At 37.0% G+C, this 17,946-nt stretch overlaps 1 protein-coding gene across 4 annotated transcripts in view; it reads right to left on the bottom strand.

Moving 5' to 3' along the window:
- The window catches only part of LOC135203614 (uncharacterized), a 383,148-nt gene that overhangs the window by 29,216 nt on the left and 335,986 nt on the right, over positions 1–17,946 (bottom strand). For 3 of the 4 annotated variants that reach the window (XR_010311973.1, XR_010311974.1, XR_010311975.1), the window contains 2 exons: positions 3,435–3,540; positions 1,403–1,841 (listed from right to left, as the gene is read on the bottom strand). Coding sequence is in view for 1 of the 4 variants with exons in the window: in XM_064233443.1 (XP_064089513.1) it covers positions 1,742–1,841; positions 3,435–3,540 (206 nt within the window). In the remaining 3 variants the exon portion in view is untranslated. Of the gene's footprint in view, positions 1–909; positions 1,842–3,434; positions 3,541–17,946 lie in introns of those variants that run through there. The other variant, XM_064233443.1, reaches the window with a different exon arrangement.

The raw sequence follows: 17,946 nt of genomic DNA on the forward strand, positions 1-17,946 counted from the left end.
GGTTTTTCTTTCAGCGTTGAATCGTTGAATGTCCTCATAGGTCCCAGCGCCTGGCCTTTGGCCTAAATTCTGTATTCTATTTTATTATTATACCTAACTGCAGATTTCGATACGTGTTGTCTTATACTATAGTAGATTCACATCAACATTTGATTTCGAGGACAGTCCCTTACGACGCTTCTGATTGGCTGTTGATAAGCCAATCACAGGGCTGGAAACTCTGTCTCTAGAGAGAGTTCACACAGGAAGGATGTATGTTCCACCTCTCCTGAAAGACGGATACCTCAGGAGAGGTGGAACATAGAACCTACCCATGTGAACTCTCGATAGAGACTGAGAGTTTCCAGCCTGCGATTGGCTTATCAACAGCCAATCAAGAGCGTCGTGAGGGACTGGCCTAGACATCAAATGCACAGTTGGTGTGAATCAACTATAATTGTGCTAGGTCCTGTTGAATTTGTTGGGTGCATTATGATTTACCAAGTAGATACCATCCTCTCAGATGGTAATTAATGACACTAATATAAGCATTAGTTAATGAAGTCGTAAGATATGGACTCTCTCTCTCTCTCTCTCTCTCTCTCTCTCTCTCTCTCTCTCTCTCTCTCTCTGACAAAAAAAAATCCATATTGTCAAAATTTTCTTTGCAAGTATTTATTATTCAGCATAGTGAAATCTGCGCAGATTTGACATTGGGTTGGAATAACTGAAATCTGATTGCAGTCAGAAAATGGGTTAAATGGATTTTCACAACCAATTGGTTCCAGTGTGGCAAGATTAATTAAGGGGCGGTTAACGTTGAGGTTATACGCTAATTGAACGCGCCTCTCTCTCTCTCTCTCTCCTCTCTCGTCTCTCTCTCTCCTCTCTCTTCCTCGCAAATCCTCGTTCCTCGTTGGAAAGGCAACTACAATATGTTGTATGCTTCGAATTCTCTCTTTATTTCGTGCAAGGAGATTAAAATCAGGATAATAAGACTGCTGACCGCAGGTTTTATAAAGTCATTTTGAATTTTTGAAATCCATATCTATTTACATGTTCCCAGTCCTGCTTTGGGCGTTGTTGCATGAATGTATTTCGACCATCTTTCACATCTTTCTTTCTTCTGGGAGAGGAATGGTACTCTATGCCCTTCTCTCTTCTCTTGTTCTTGATAAGAAACGTGAACTGCAATAATATTGACAATGAAGAAAGGATAAGCCTTATTTTACCTATTGAAAGGGTAAGCCATATATTTTTTATTTTAATATTAATGCTTTTTTTTACCGTTGAATTGCTAGAGTTTGATGCATCGCGTCTGTTTTGGAAAGACGATCAAATGATTGACTTTCCCTAACGAATTCGTACCTCGAAGTGGATATCCATTGGATGTTTCGTACTCAGTGTTCTCCAAATTGGATACCTTTTGTAGCGCGCTTGCGCTCGGTTTCTTCCAAGACTCGAGATTTTTCTTTGGCAATGACACTGTAGTTTCAGATTATTTGTATAATGATGTGTTTATATTTGATTATTTGTTGTTATCTGTAATGTGTTACAATTTCCTCGCTAGGATTTATAACCATTTTCCCTTGTTCCATAATAATAATAATAATAATAATAATAATAATAATAATAATTGATAATAATAATAATAATCAAGCCACTCTCTCGGAAGAGCTACACTTTCAGAGGGGCTAACACTTGGGAGTGACTCGAAGGGTGGCTACACTTTTTTTGGGAGGGCTAATATTATCTGGGGGGGCTACACTTGTAGCACGTAGTCGTGGGCTGACGAACTGTCTTGGTCGGCGGCTTCTGTGTTGATCTCCACCGGAGAAGATTCCACTTCCTCTTCGTATCGGCTGTTGGGATGGAAAGGAAAAGAGTATATGAGATGGTGGACAGGAGACTGAAGTAGATAAACACAAAGAGATCGTTTGGGGGAATAAATAGATTCATATGTGGATAGCTGAGTGAATGAGGGGCAGCACTAGTGGATAATAGAATGAGTCAGTATTAGCCCTATATAACTGTTGAACTAAGTGGATTGTAGATATATATGTAGAGGTTTATGACTAACTAGGTAATAAGTTAGTAGTTACAATCTGGTATGATGTATATATATATATATATATATATATATATATATATATATATACAAGGAGTTGTGTATGCGTGAATGTGTGCTTATTCATTGTATGTATTTTTAAAAGGCGTCAGGAGGTTTATATATACTTGACTTACCCTGACCCTGTTTAATAAGATATTGTTTAGATAAGAGTTTCTCATCATTCGCCGTTAGATCAAGTAAAAATGAACGAGATAAATTTCCCCCTGATATTCATCTCCTTTTGAAGTCGCCATGAATGCAATTAAAGGTGGACATGGCGGGAAAAAAGGAAACGTTATTTTTTTCCTTTAAAAACCAACGAAACGCTCAAAGGAAATGTTTTTTTTTCCTATCATCCAAAATATGCTGCTTTGATTAGATTAAAAACTTACATTCATGATTAGGGTGTCAGTCGGCGTTTTATGAATTACAGGTATTTTTGGTAAATATTTTTTTCTTGAATGAGTGATTGATGCCATATTTCCGAGGTATTTTTCTAGCGGGGAACGATTTATTTTAAGGCAGTTTATTGGTTTATATGTCCTTTCTTTATATATATATCTTGTCTACTTTTTTCCCGGGGACGGGTTATGCAATTTTTTTTCATTAGTGTTCGATGCTTTACTCACGATTTGATATAACAAAGACGAATTTTATATCTTAATTCACAAGTTTTTAATCACATTTCAATCATGAGCTTTTCGTATGATTGAACTTAGGGTTTGTGATTGTGAATGATCAATTATTACTAACGTTTGTTCATTCAATTTATTTCTTTTTATATTTCGGAAGTCATAGTTCTTCCTTAAAAAATAATATCATAGGAAAAGTCTGGATGGTATCTAATATAACGTTAGGAACCATATTGTTTAAATGTGGTCGAGTTATTAATTATATATATATATATATATATATATATATATATATATATATATATATATATATATATATATATATATATATATATATATATTATATATATATACATATATAATATATATATATATATATATATATATATATATATATATATATATATATATATATATATAAAAGCGCCTCAGTGCGTGGTCGGAATGGTGTTGGCGTGCCACCTCGTTGGCCGCGAGTTCAATTCTCGGGTATTCCATTGAGGTGTGAGAGATGTGTATTTCTGGTGATAGAAGTGCACTCTGGACGTGGTTCGGAAGTCACGTAAAGCCGTTGGTCCCGATGTTGAATAACCACTGGTTCCATGCAACGTAAAAACACAATGCAAACAATATATATATATACATCATTATTAGAGGGACATATTTAATTAACTCTAATGAAAAGAGACGTATATATTTATTACCACACCCACCTGTCGTAGGAATCCTCCTTCGCCTCTAACAACGCCTCCTTGGCTTCCAACTTCTTCTTATAAACAAGGAGCAGGTGGAGGAACCCAAGGCTTATCAGCATCCCACCTTTTGGGAGAAAATAGAACATGTTGACATTTATTTCATGCATATTCATATGTGTCTATTTTTTTTCTTAATGAAATAGAGTGGGACAGTTAAAAAAAAGCGAGAGGGAAAAAATGGAAAGAGACAGAAGGAAGAAGGAGAGTTACATCTGTTTACGTTATTTGTTATTTCTGTTATTATGGTGCAACAACATGTGAGTATGATGACTTTTGTTTTTTAGTGATCGATGATGTTGGGTGTTTTTGTGTGTGTGTTTTTTTTGTCGTTTTGTTTAAACGTTGATTGCGTTACATTACATAAATGTGTTTTTATTTTTAGTAGTAGTGCAGCAAGTACATAGAATACAATGTGCCCCTTCTGTGTATATATCTATATATATATATATATATATATATATATATATATATATATATATATATATATATATATATATATAAGTGAATGACACTTGAATATTTGGGTAACTATTCAATCGCGTCCTGGTATCTGTGAAGGCAAAAGCATTATGGTTTGATGATTAGCGATGCCTCCCTGCCCTTTGTAAATTGTTTTAGCATTGGGTTGTGCAAATTGTTTTAGCATTGGGTTGTGTTTTGCAAATTGTTTTAGCATTGGGTTGTGCAAAAAACCGTGAAAACTGGCAACCAGCTACCTTGATCTAGCCTCGTAATTTTACGGATAATAAGACAAAAGGAAAAGAAAAAAAAGGTTTTGCCTAACCTCGAAGAAAGAGGTCAAATCTTAATAAAGGGGAGACGTTTACAAGGACTTAGGCTTTGAATTATTATTCCTATAAAGAGCAACCCTCCCCCCCAAAAAAAAAAGATAAATAATAGGCATGAATTCCTGGTGTGTTTATATTAACTTTTGCGTGTTTTGTCTTGTCCATTGATTGAATTGTTGTTCTGTGGCATTTGGCATAGTGATGACGTAAGTTTATGTATATATTCTCTCTCTCTCTCTCTCTCTCTCTCTCTCTCTCTCTCTCTCTCTCTCTCTCTGTAATGTATAAAAAAATAAGCCGTATTCTTTGATGAACGTTTCCTCAAGAGAAGAAAATTGAGTGAGAGTGAAATTGTGGTCGAATCCCCTAAGCACAACACCTCCATGTCAACCAGTTTATTCACCCACCAAGGAGGTGTACACACACACACCACACACACACACACACATGTATTTATATCATATATAACTTCTATTTACGGAATTGCTTGAGTAGAGTTGAAGAGCCGTACTTTCAGGATAGAAATAATGACAGACTTCGTTTTTATGTGTTGTTTTTATTATTTTTACAGAGAATAGTCATCTTCTCTGAATGCATCTACATTTAGCACGAAGGCCTTAAAAAAAGCGCACACAACGTTACCAGTTTAATTAAACGCCACATGTCCTATCCTTTGTGGGTGTATATCCAACTCGCTGTGGATTTTACACATTTTTTTTCTCACTAATGTAAGCGTCATTATTTAGGTCGTGCAATTTGCGTGGGAAACGCTTCTATATATATTTTTTTAAAGGACTCTACAATTTTTTTCTTATTCCCTTTGTTTATCTCTTGCAGTACGACATTTTTTTTTATTCTTTTCCCTTTCATCTTTTGACAGCGCTGCCAGACCCTTATTAACATGCAAATAACTCATTTGCTTTTTGACCGAGCCTTAAACCGTCTTCCGTTTTAATCTTTATTTCCCGAGCTTTCTTTTTTTCAGTGTTTATTTTTTTTTAATATACATCTGCCTTGGGAACAATTGCAGACGCATGGATGCATATATGCATACAAATTTGTGATAAGGTTTTATGTGCGCTCTCCAGTGCACAAACACAATGAGAGAGAGAGAGAGAGAGAGAGAGAGAGAGAGAGAGAGAGAGAGAGAGAGAGAGAGAGAGAGAGAGAGAGAGAGAGTCTAAAATCTGATGTTTTCTAAAACAATGTAAACAGAATGGAGATAAATTTCGAAAGCATTTCTTAATTGGTTATGCGCGCAAGCGCGCTTGCTTATGAATGAGTGTGTGTGTATGTGTATATGTGTGTGTGAGAGACAGTGAGGGAGATAGAGATGATAAAATCAAACATTTTCACTTATTTAAAAAGAAATTCTAAACCGAATTGAAGACGAAATTCGGTAGTTTCTTCCTTAATAGTACATTTGGATTTGTTGAGGGAGAGAGAGAGAGAGAGAGAGAGTGAGAGAGAGAGAGAGATAGGAGAGAGAGAGAGAGAGAGAGAGAGAGAGAGAGAGAGAGAGAGAGAGAGAGAATTATAGGAGTGTGATTCCTGTCTTTCTCATCTCTCATCTCCTATGCTAAGCAAAGCCAGGAAGGAATGAATGTCCATGATGCTAGAATACGCTCCGACGAACCCCTTTTGATGAGGAACTTTTGAGCCTTTTAAAAGAATCGAGCAAATTGATTCGAAGCTTTGAATGCTCCGGAATGCTCTCGTCTCTTCCCCAGCATCAGCTTTTCCGTCCCAGTAACTCGACAACGTTGATTGGATTAGGCTTCTCGTCGAGACAGGGCAGTGAGAGGACACGAGGTCACTGCAGTGTACTGTCAAGTGATGCTTTGTCATAGGGATTACTCTCTCTCTCTCTCTCTCTCTCTCTCTCTCTTTTACGCTTCACAGTTATTACCTGGTGGCGTAATGCTTTGGTACGTGTAATATTTCTTATTGTGGCCGGGAGAGGGAGAGAGGTCTTCTAGCTATTGCTGAAGAGGGAATCCTAGTCCTTAAGTAATGTGTAAGTCTTCGGTAAATATCTTCTCTCTCTCTCTCTTCTTCTCTCTCTCCTCTCTCTCTCTCTATCTATCTCTCTCTCTATATATATAATATATATATATATATAAATATATATATATATAGATATATAGATATATATATATATATAGATATGATATATATAGATATACATTCATAATCTATATATATATCTATATATATATATATATATAAGTATATTACAATATATATATAAATATATATATATATATATATATATATATTATATATATGTGTGTGTGTGTGTATGTATATATATATATATATATATATATATACTATAAATATATATATAGATATATATAGGTATATATATATCATATCTATATATATATCTATATCTATATATATATATATGTATATATATATAATACATATATATATATATATATATATATATGTATTATGTGTATGTATGTATGTTTTGTTATGGTTATATATATATCTATATATATATATATATATATATAATAATAATTATAATTATATTATTATATATATTTATATATATATGCACACTCAAAGTACAAGTAGGATCGTTTTTTAATCCTACGAACCCAAGAAAAAATATTATATATTACTTAACAAAATCACCCAACAATTCATAAATATAAAATTATTATATAATATAACAGCTCCCCACAATGCTTCTGTCCTCTCACAAGCAGTAGGCAGGCAAGCGCTTGCTGCCTCGGAAGTAGATCAGGAACTGCTAGACCCAAGAAGACTTTGAAAAGCAAACTTGGGGCGTGACTCGGTTTTTTTTTTTTTCTTGTGAAGGGAAGTGCCTTTGAGGCGTTGAAGAGTGTAAACCTTCAATTACATTGTTTATTGAGGTTTCCCTTCGATGTGCGTTTTTTGTTCTTTGTTTTTTATTTTTATTTTTTTTGACCTAGGCCTCGGGATGAGGAGATGAAAGGAAAGTAGGTCTTTTTTTTTTTTTTTTAATCTTGGAGTGTTTTTTTTCAGTTTTTTTTTTTTTTATATTTCCATGATTTTTTTCATCGTTTTTGGGGTTTGATCTTGCCTATTATTAAAAATATTTTCATGGCTTTTCGTTGAATTTGGGTGTTTGATTTTGCCCCTTTTTCAGTTATAATTATTTTTTCTTTTTAGGTTAAAGATGATATTCAGCTAAGGTAAGGCTGATTTTTTAATATTTTTTTTTTCGTTTTGTATTAAGTAGGTCGTGGTTTTTTCAATGTTGGGGCTTTTTTTCTATTTTTTTTCGTTTTTCAGTTATTACCATGAATTTTTCATAGATTTTCGGTTTTGATAATTGCCCTTTTGAGTTACTTTTTTTATTTTATTATTGTATTTTTTTAAAAAATCTTTAATTAGGTCGTGGTTTTTTATTTTATTTTTTATTAAAAATATTTCCATGACTAATCAATTTTGGGGTTTGATTTTGCCCCTTTTGAGTTATGGTTATTTTTTATAATTTAGAAATTTTATTCAGCGAAGATGATGTTTTTATGTATTAATTTTTTTTTTTTAATAAGTAGGTCGTGTTTTATTTAATTTTGGCGTTTGGATTTGGCTTGAGGTTTTTTATAGTAAATTTATTCAAGTTAACAATTTTTATGGTATTTTAGGTATATATATACATATATATGTATATATAATATATATATATATATATATATATATATATATATATATATATATATATATGTGTGTGTGTGTGTGTGTGTGTGTGTGTGTGTGTGTGTGTGTGTGTACTGTATTTATATGCATACATACATACATATACATCCATTGTGTACACATGTATACTTAATGTTTTTATTCCCAGGCCAAGTTGCCATATTTGTTTATATTATGTTCTCGGTAACATCCGCAAATAAAGTAGCGTAAATGTTTATTCTACGCAGAACTTTCGTGTGGGATCGAAATGACTTATTCCGAACAAATAGAAATGTGTAAAAATCCAAAAAAACAAGACTTATATATCAGTCAACCGCCTCGCCCACAGCATGGCGTTTGTCTGTATGTTTTGTTTTTACGTACGTGTTCGTATGTGCATGTACGTTTGCGGGTTGGATCCGTGTGTACAGTTGGAGGAATTTAGCATTGTACGTTTTGCCTGTGTACAGCAGCGTGTATGTGCATCTCTCTCTGCCTGTGTACATGTATATATATATATATATATATATATATATATATATATATATATATATATATATATATATAATATTATATATATTATTTCTGGAATGCGTCCAGGGCGTTAGCAAATTCACCCGCACAGGTCGTTAAAGGAGTTGGAACCTAAGTACTCATTGGATATGCATACGTACATACATGAACACATACATACATACACACACTGGTAGAACTATATGCATGACTATTTTCATGGTTCGTGTGTAAATTGAATTCCTCTTACATACATACATCCATATACATGAATACATGCGTGCACTTCAAGAACTATATGCATGAATATTTTCATGTATAAATTGAGTTCCTTGCGCATACATACGTGCATGAATGCATACACACATCTAGAACTGTGCGCCTGAATATTTTCATGCATAAGTTGAATTCCTTGGACATGCATACATATATGAATACATACACACTTCAAGAACTTTATGAATGAATATTTTCATCAGTGATTGGATTCCTTACATATGAACACACACACAAACACACACACACACACACACACACACACACACACACACTTCAAGAGCTGTTTTCATTAATATTTTCATGCTTATATTGAATACCATATACATACATCTTTACATATTCCTGTGCACACGCCAAGAGCTATATTTTTATCAATATTCTCATGCATAAATTTAATTGCTTGTACGTACATACATACATACATACCAGATACCTACACACACTTCAAGAAGTATAAATTAATTTCATGTGGAGAGAATTAAATGTAAAATTTTTTTAAATAATTAATTGAGCGAGGAATAATCAGACAATGGTCACCAAATTTCAAAGACTCAGTCATATCAGAACTAAGAAGCTATTGCTAAAGTGAAGATAAATATGCTTAATCGAATTGATCTTACTAGGGTTTTAGGAAAAAAGGGAAATATTTAAAAAAGCAAAAGAATTTTTATGGTAAAATATACTAATAACAAATGATGGAAAACCCAGTTGAGTCCTCCAGTTGATGTGACAACTCGAAGGACGTCATACAGTCCTTGAAGACTGCCTGATTCTCCCCTCTGGAACCGGGAAGCAGCTCCGAATCCTCCTTGTTGAAGGACGCAAGTGAACGCCCGATCCAAAGCCTCTAGGGAGCGAAATTCTGAAGACCTCAGAAGAGCCAATCTAGTAGAGGATCCGCGGGTCCCCAGTCGCCAAGGAATGCAGTCCTAAAGATCTATGAAGAACCAATCTTGTAGAGGCTCCGAGGATCCCCAGTCTCCAAGGAAGGCAGTCCTAAAGATCTATGAAGAGGCAATCTTGTAGAGGCTCCGGGAATCCTCAGTCTTCAGGGAGGTACAGAATCCGGGAATCCCCAGTCTTCAGGGAAGTACGGGATCCGGGAATCCCCACCAGAAATCAAGTGGCATATAAAAAAACTAAGGTTAAGGAGAGGCGTCTTTGTTAGCATCATTTATGACAATGATTTCTCAAGTGTTTATAAACGCACTCCCAGCTTTTGCAGCCGGATTGATTTTGTTGCTCAGGATTGTTATTGCGGGCGGCGTCAACTGGAGAACTGCCCTTGTAGCAGAGTTCCGTTGCTGTGATGTTGCTCGTGAGAACCTGTTGGATTTCAGGAGGGATAACAGAGTGCGCCGCATTCTGCACTCCATCCTGGACTATATTAGATTATCATCTCTTATTAGTTATGACGAACCTTCTCTCTCGGCCTGCGGTGGACGTCTGCAAACCTTAGTAAGGGGCACCGTCCAGGGCGCAGCATCGGAGGAGGTTCTCCGTAACTTGGATCAACTCGTATTTTGGCCTAAAATGTTCCTGTTCCTCAACGGATTCGCCATTACATTGCTCTTGGCCAAAGGGCTGAAGAAGATGGCAGAAGAGTTCTGGACTTTGGATAATAAAGAAGACAATGATTTGACAGTCATGGAAAAAGAGGAAGCTGCTGAGGCAGTCGAGGATGAAAGAAACTTGGAAGAGGAAGCGGTTGAAGAAGAAGCGTCTAAGACAGACGAAGAGGACTGGCTGGAAACACATAAACAGCACTTGCCTAATTCCATAGAAGAAGAGGACATGCAAGTCTTGGAAGAGCAAGATAAAGAAGCAGAGGAGGAGAAGGAGGAGTTGACAAAAGCTACTGTGGAGATGCCTGGTCCAGAAAAATTGATGAGTTCTTCAAAAGAACAAGAACTAGAAGATGGCCAGGAAGAGAAAGTCAACGAGGTCCCCTGTGAGAAAAGTGTCCCCATCAAGTCGAGTTCTAAAGATCAAGAACTAGAAAATGGCCAGGTAGAGAACGTCGACGAGGTCCCCTGCGAGGAAAGCGCCCCCCTCGAGTTGAAGAAGGAAGTCAAATGGATTCATGGAGATCTGTATGAATTCCCATTAGCAAAGAAAGAGAAACTCATTCTGCAGAAAACAGGACAAGAAGTCAGGGAATTCACTAAGTTCTACAATGTTCGCCTGGTCCTTCCCAAAGACGACGTCGAGGAAGTTGCCTATTTGGAGGGCACTGAGAATCGCGTCGAGATGGCCTTCCTGCATATTAAAGAAATCCTGGAAGAGCAGGAAAGGGAAGGATATGTTATTGATGGCGAAGAACTGGATAGTTTAGAACTCTCTCCTCCTCCTCCTGAGGAATCGATACAGGAGCCCGAAAATAATTTGAATTTTGCTGCCATACTGAAGAGGGCTCCAAAGCAGGCAGAGTTGAAGAAACAGACCTTTTTCATTGTGCAACGTAAGACTTTCCCCATCTTGGAGGAATTGCCTGAAGATGAGGAGGAGGAGGATGATGATATGTCATTCGAGAGCGATGATGAAATGATTGAGGAGGAGGATGACTGGGAGTTTGAAGAAAAGAGGCAGAAAGTGATAGTTGGAATATCCCTTCGAGAAGCTCCTGAAGAGGATGGGCAAGAAGGTATGACCAGATTTTTGCTGAAATCTTTGCCCCCAAGGGAACCCAGTCTTCCTCTTCAAGCAAAAGAGGACAATGCTCTCCTACAGGAAAAAGTGGAGGCAGAGGCCCCAATTCAAGAAAAAGAAGAGGAAAGTGATCATACAGAGGAAGAAGAGGAGGAACAAGGTCCAGCTCCAATAGTGGAAACTGAAAAAGCTCCTCTTGAGGAGAAAGAGGAGGAGGAAAATGTCACCCCAGAAGAAGAGGCAGAAGGAATTAGCGCTAAAGAAGAAAAAGAGGAAACTGTTCCTCCTCATGAAGAAGAGCAGGCTTGTGGCTCTGAAGAATCTGTAGCAACGACTGAGGAAGCACCAGGAAAGTTATCGTATGCTAACATGGTAAAGATTCTTCCTGAAGAGGCTTGTGGTGGGCCTGTGGATGACTCACAAACAAAACCTGTTAATCCCACTAAAGCAGAACGACCTGGCCGAAGAGCAAATAACTGGAAAACGACTCTGCCCAAACGATGCGGGCCTCTCAAACACTGCGGAGGCAAAACCTTCTCCTTCGTGTGTGAGAAGGACCTGGACTTAGGAATGATCATTGGCAGAGGAGGAAAGTTTGCCAAGATGGCCAAGAATGACCACGGAGTCGTGATGAACGTCCGTAACGATGGATCGAGGATGGTTCAGCTCACAGGGCCTAAAAAGAATGTTGAGAAGGTCTTCAAAGAGATCAAGTTCAGAGTTGATAAGGTCTTCGACGTGAATGAACTGCCGAAAGTGTCGGAAGCACTTTTCGCAGTTGGGAAAGAAGATTTTGTCATGCTTGTTGATCAGGAGTTCAGGGAGGCCATAAAAGGGCCACAAGAGGTAACCCTGCGGAAGCTCATCAGGGAATTGGATGTGGCCATATACCTCCCTGACCAGAATGATGAGCGTGATTACATCAGCATCTTTGGCCCACTCGACAAAGCCCAAAAAGCTGAGAGGGTAATATCGGAACTGATTGACAACATCAAGGACTGGCCCAGGGAAAACGACCCAAAACTCGTGGGCTTAGATTGGTACGAGTTCAGCTTGGGCCTTGAGGGCAGACGCCACCTTCTTGCCCTCGACGGACAAGGGGGTAAGGAAATCAAGGGCCTGTTCAAAGTGGACTTCGTTCTCCCAAAGGAAGACGACAAAAGAGAAATTGGCTTTTTGGGAGGAGATCTACAACAGGTCAAAAAAGCCTACAACCACCTTCGGTTCATCCTGGAAGAGGTCAACGTAAGCAGCTGTGATATCACGACAGAAGGATTGAGCAGAGTTGGGCCAGGCAAGTATCGTTTGGAAGTCGAGGCTGAACGCAAGGGCCTTCTAGTCGGCCGCAATGGCGATAACCTGAGGAAGATCGAGAAGGACAACAACGTCAGGATCATCGTCAACAAGAAAACCGACGACTTCGTCATAATACAAGGTCGGTTAATGGACGTTGAGAAGGCCTGCCTAGACGTCAGGGAAGCCATGAAGCCCGCTGCTCAAAGAGGAAATGGAGGAAGGAATTTCCCCGAGCAGGAAATTGTCCAAGGCTTGACCAAGGTAGGAGATGGCCAGTACAGAATCGTCCTCGATAGGGAGGAACGAGCTATGGTCATCGGGGTAGGAGGCCAGAACATCAGGAGGATGACCACTGACCACAAGGTCACCTTCCAAGGCCCTAGGAAGGACGAGACCTCCAACAACTGCATCGTCCGAGGGAACGAAGAGGACGCAGTTGCCTTCTTTAACCAGGTCCTGGAAATTATCAAGACGAAAGGACAGAAGAGGAAACCCGACCAGGGACCCCGAAGAAGCCATCGAAAAGCAACTTTAGGTGACTTCTTTTGAGGTCAAGAAAGGACGAAGGACTCTGTAACAGGAAGAAGGAGTTGGCAAAGAGCCTTGTATTGGACAGTTCAAGGAACAGGCATTAGTGTCAAGTGTTGTGCCAAAATTAATTAGTTTTTAGTTTAGTTTTTATGTAAAAAACAGAAAAGGTGGATAGTGATATCCCCACCAAAAAAAGTAAAAATTTACAAAAAATCCATAAAAAAATACAAAATGCAAAAGTGTAAAAAAAAAGAAAATTAGTGTTAAGTGTTTTAGTTTAGTGATAATAGAAAAACAGAAAAGGTGGATAGTGATATCCCCACCAAAAATTTTTAAAAAATTACAAAAAATCCGTAAAAAATACAAAATGCTAAAGTGTAAAAAAAATATTAGTGTTAAGTGTTTTATAGTTTTGTGATTATAAAAAAACAGAAAAGGTGGATATTGATATCCCCACCAAAAAAATAAAAAAATAAAAAAAAATCCCTAAAAATTCAAAATGCATGAGTGTATAAAAAAAAATATTAGTGTTAAGTGTTTTAGTTTAGTGATTATTAAAGAAAAAACCAGAAAAGGTGGATCGTGATATACCCATTAAAAAAAATAAAAAATTACAGAAAATCCTTAAAAAAATACAAAATGCAAAAGTGTAAAAGAAAATTAATAGGTGTTGTGTGAAAACTAATTTTAGTTTAGTGATTGTCAAAAAACATAAAAGTAAAAAATTCCACCGAAAAATGAAAAAAATATTAATTTTAGTTTTGTGTGGAATGGAATTTTCTGTTTAAGTTTGTATGAGTGACTTAGTTTTCAGAAGATCCGAAAAATATCGTCTGATATCGAGTTCCCTTCGCGTTGGGAACAACTTCCACCCAAAGGGAATCACAATCAAGAAGTGTCTCCCCCCAGCCACTTGATTATAATTCCCTCTGAGTGTTAGTTTTTTCCAAGCTGAAGGAATTCGTAGTTATTCGATATTCAATGCAAAAAATGGGTCACACAATTATGAAGCCTCAAATAGCGCTCAATATCGAGTTCTTGAAGCCTTGGGAATAATTTTCCTTCCCCCCGAGGGGAGTTATGGCAGGTGTCTCCCCCCAGGCACTTGACTGTAATCCCCCTCGAGTGGTAGGTATTCCCAAGGTATAGGAATTCAATATGAGGCGATATTTGAAGTTTAATGTGTAATAGAAAAATATTAAGTGACCAATGTCGCTCAATATCGAGTTCTCAAATACCTTGGGAATTTCTCACCCCCCCCCCTCAAGGGGAGTTATAAGTAGCAAGTGCCTCCCCCCAGGCACTTACCTTTAATTCCCCTCGAGTGGTATGTTTTCCCAAGGTATAGGAATTCGATATGAGGCGATATTAGCATCTTAATATGTGATATAAAAATGAAACTCACGTGTGTAAGTGACAAATTATTCACACACACTCACACACACAAATATTAAGCCACAGATTTCGACCAGTATCGAGTCCCCATACCTTGGGAAGAACTGGCACCCGAGGGGAATTGAAGTTTACAAGTGTCTCCCCCCAGGCACTTGGACTAAAATTCCCCTCGGATGCTAGTTCTTCCCAGGGTATAGGGGTCGATATTGGTCGATATCTGTGGCTTAATATTTGTGTGTGTGTGCGTGTGTGTGTGTGTGTGTGAATACTTTGTCACTTACACACGTGAGTTTCATTTTTGTATTGCGTATTAAGTGTGTGTTTGCTAGTTTCACAAACACACACACACTCATGCAAGCACACACACGCACCACATACATACTCTCATGCAAGCACACGTGCACACACATATATGTGTATATATGTGTGTGTGCGTATGGTACGTGAATGTGTCTGTTTGTCTCAAACACATACACACACACGTGTGAGTTTGTGTGCATGCAAGCATGTGTGTATGTGTTAAAAAGTAAGTCAGCCAAATATGCAACAGGAAATTCACACACACACGTATACACAAACACAGCATAAATTTCTCTTCACAGACACATATGTGTGTGTGGTGCGCGTTTTTTTTCTCACACACGATACACGCACGCATATGTATATATGCGTGTGTGTGTATGTTTAAAAATAAGTCACCCATGTAACGAGAAATTCCCAAACACACACACACATATAGATATAAATATGTGTGTATGTGGGAATTTCTCGTTACATACATGGAAGACTTATTTTTAAACATACACACACACGCATATATACATATGCGTGCGTGTATCGTGTGTGAGAAAAAAAAAACGCGCACCACACACATGTGCGCCTGCGAAGAGAAGTTTATGCAGTGTGTTTGTGTGTATACGTGTGTGTGTGAATTTCCTGTCGCATACATGGCTGACTTACTTTTTAACAAATACACACATGCTTGCACGCACAGAAACTCACATGTGTGTGTGTATGTGTGTTTGAGACAAATAGACAAACGCTCACGCACCACACACACATATATGTGAGTGTGTGTGTGTGTGTTTGTATGTGTTTGAGACAAGCAGACACGCTCACGCACCATACGCATACACACATTTATACACATGTATATGTAGGTGTGTGCATGTGTGCTTGCATGAGTGTATGTATGTGTGTGTGTGTGGGAATTTCTCCTCACAGACTTGCATGACTATTTTTAATCACACACACATATGCCTGTGTGCACACAAACACATATACAAGCATGCAAGCATGCTTGTGTATGTATGTGTGTTTGAGAGAAACAAACACACACCCACACACACACACACGTTTATATTTGTGTGTGTGTGTGTATGATTGTATGACACCCACACGGCAAAAGACGTTCCCATGCGTTCATTTCCACCATGTTACCAATTCAATCGCTGATGGATCTGGAAATTGGGAGGAATTGCGGGTATGTTAGGAGTTAAGGTGAGTTTACACTAGGCTTCACCCCACGCTGCATGCGTAAGACTCTTCACCAACTCCTCCCAAATTCTTGTTAGCCCCGCCTACTGGACTGCTCATCAAGAGTCACGCCGCACCACTAACTCACCCTAATCACTGTTGTTGTCAGATCTGCAATTCGTAGCCATTTATTCCATCGTGGGGTGTACAGCCTTTTACTAAAGCGCTCCATGGTCTTGAGACACAATATATCTGTTTCCATATATATATATATATATATATTATATATATAAAATATATATATAATATACTATATATATAAATTAAAATATAATATTATATATATATATATATATATATATATATATATTTATATATATGTATATATTATTGTATATTTTATATATACATATACATATATCTATATATATATATATATATATAATATAATATTATGCATATATAATATTATGCATATATATATAATATATATATATATATATATATATAATTATATATATTATATATATATATATAATGGAAACAGATGTATTATGCCTCAAGACCATGGAGCGCTTTGGTAAAAGGCTGGACACCCAACGATGGAATAAATGGCTCCGAATTGCAGATTTGACAAAAACAACAGCGATTAGGGTGAGTTAGTGGTGCGGCGTGACTCTTGATGAGCAGTCCAGTAGGCGGGGGTAACAAGAATTTGGGAGGAGTTGGTGAAAGAGTCCTTAGCGCATTGCACGCGTGGGGTTGAAGCCTAGTGTAAACTCACCTTAACTCCTAACACGCTCACCCAATTTCCTTCTCCAATTTCCAGATCCATCAGCGATTGAATTGGTAAGATGGTGGAAATGAACGCATGGGAACCTCTTTTGCAGTGTGTGTCATACACACATATAAACGTGTGTGTGTGTGTTTGTTTGTTTCTCTAAAAACACACATACATACACACGCATGCTTGCGTGCTTGTATATGTGTTTGTGCAATATATATATATTATATATATATATATATAGTATATATATATATATATATATATATATATATATATATATATATAGTCCCGGAAAGTCTTCAATCTTCGGCTGTTGACGAGCAGCCCTAACAGCCAATTTCGGGGGAAACTATGGTCCATCCGACGCCTGTATTGTTCGAAGCTTCTCCTCTAATGACCGTCCCTTCGCCAGGGTGTCTCTCTCTCTCTCCTCTTCTCTCTCTCTTCTCTCTTCTCTCTCTCTCTCTCTCTCACACAAGAATATTATATAATATATATAATATATATATATATATATATACACATATTATATTATTATAATATATATATAATATATATATATAATATATATATATGTACACATATATATATATATACTATATTATATATTATACATACATTTATATATATTTATATATATATAAATTTTATAATATATATATATATATATATATATAATATATATAAATTTTTTATAAATAGCCACCACTTTTATTTCACCTTCCGTGACAGGAATCGAACCAAACAGGAGTTACCAAGGGGTTTTGTTTATATCCTGCTTGGATATATAGGGCGTGTAATGCATTTGCCTCCAGACGAGTTCGAGGAATTAGGAAGTCGAGGAGCTGAGAGATTGTGGTTATTGGAAATGCGCTTGTGTCAAGTAATAGTGTCAAACAGAATATACGTATACATATACCTATATATATATATATATATATATATATATATATATATATACTATATATATATATATATATATATATAATATTCTAAGTACTGCCTTTGAACGCACATGGGAGAGGGCCAGAGTCTATCGAGAATATTTGCTGTAAACTGGTACTGTATCACCTTT

The sequence above is a fragment of the Macrobrachium nipponense genome, chromosome 36, assembly GCF_015104395.2.
Source record: "Macrobrachium nipponense isolate FS-2020 chromosome 36, ASM1510439v2, whole genome shotgun sequence".
NCBI lineage: Eukaryota > Metazoa > Arthropoda > Malacostraca > Decapoda > Palaemonidae > Macrobrachium > Macrobrachium nipponense.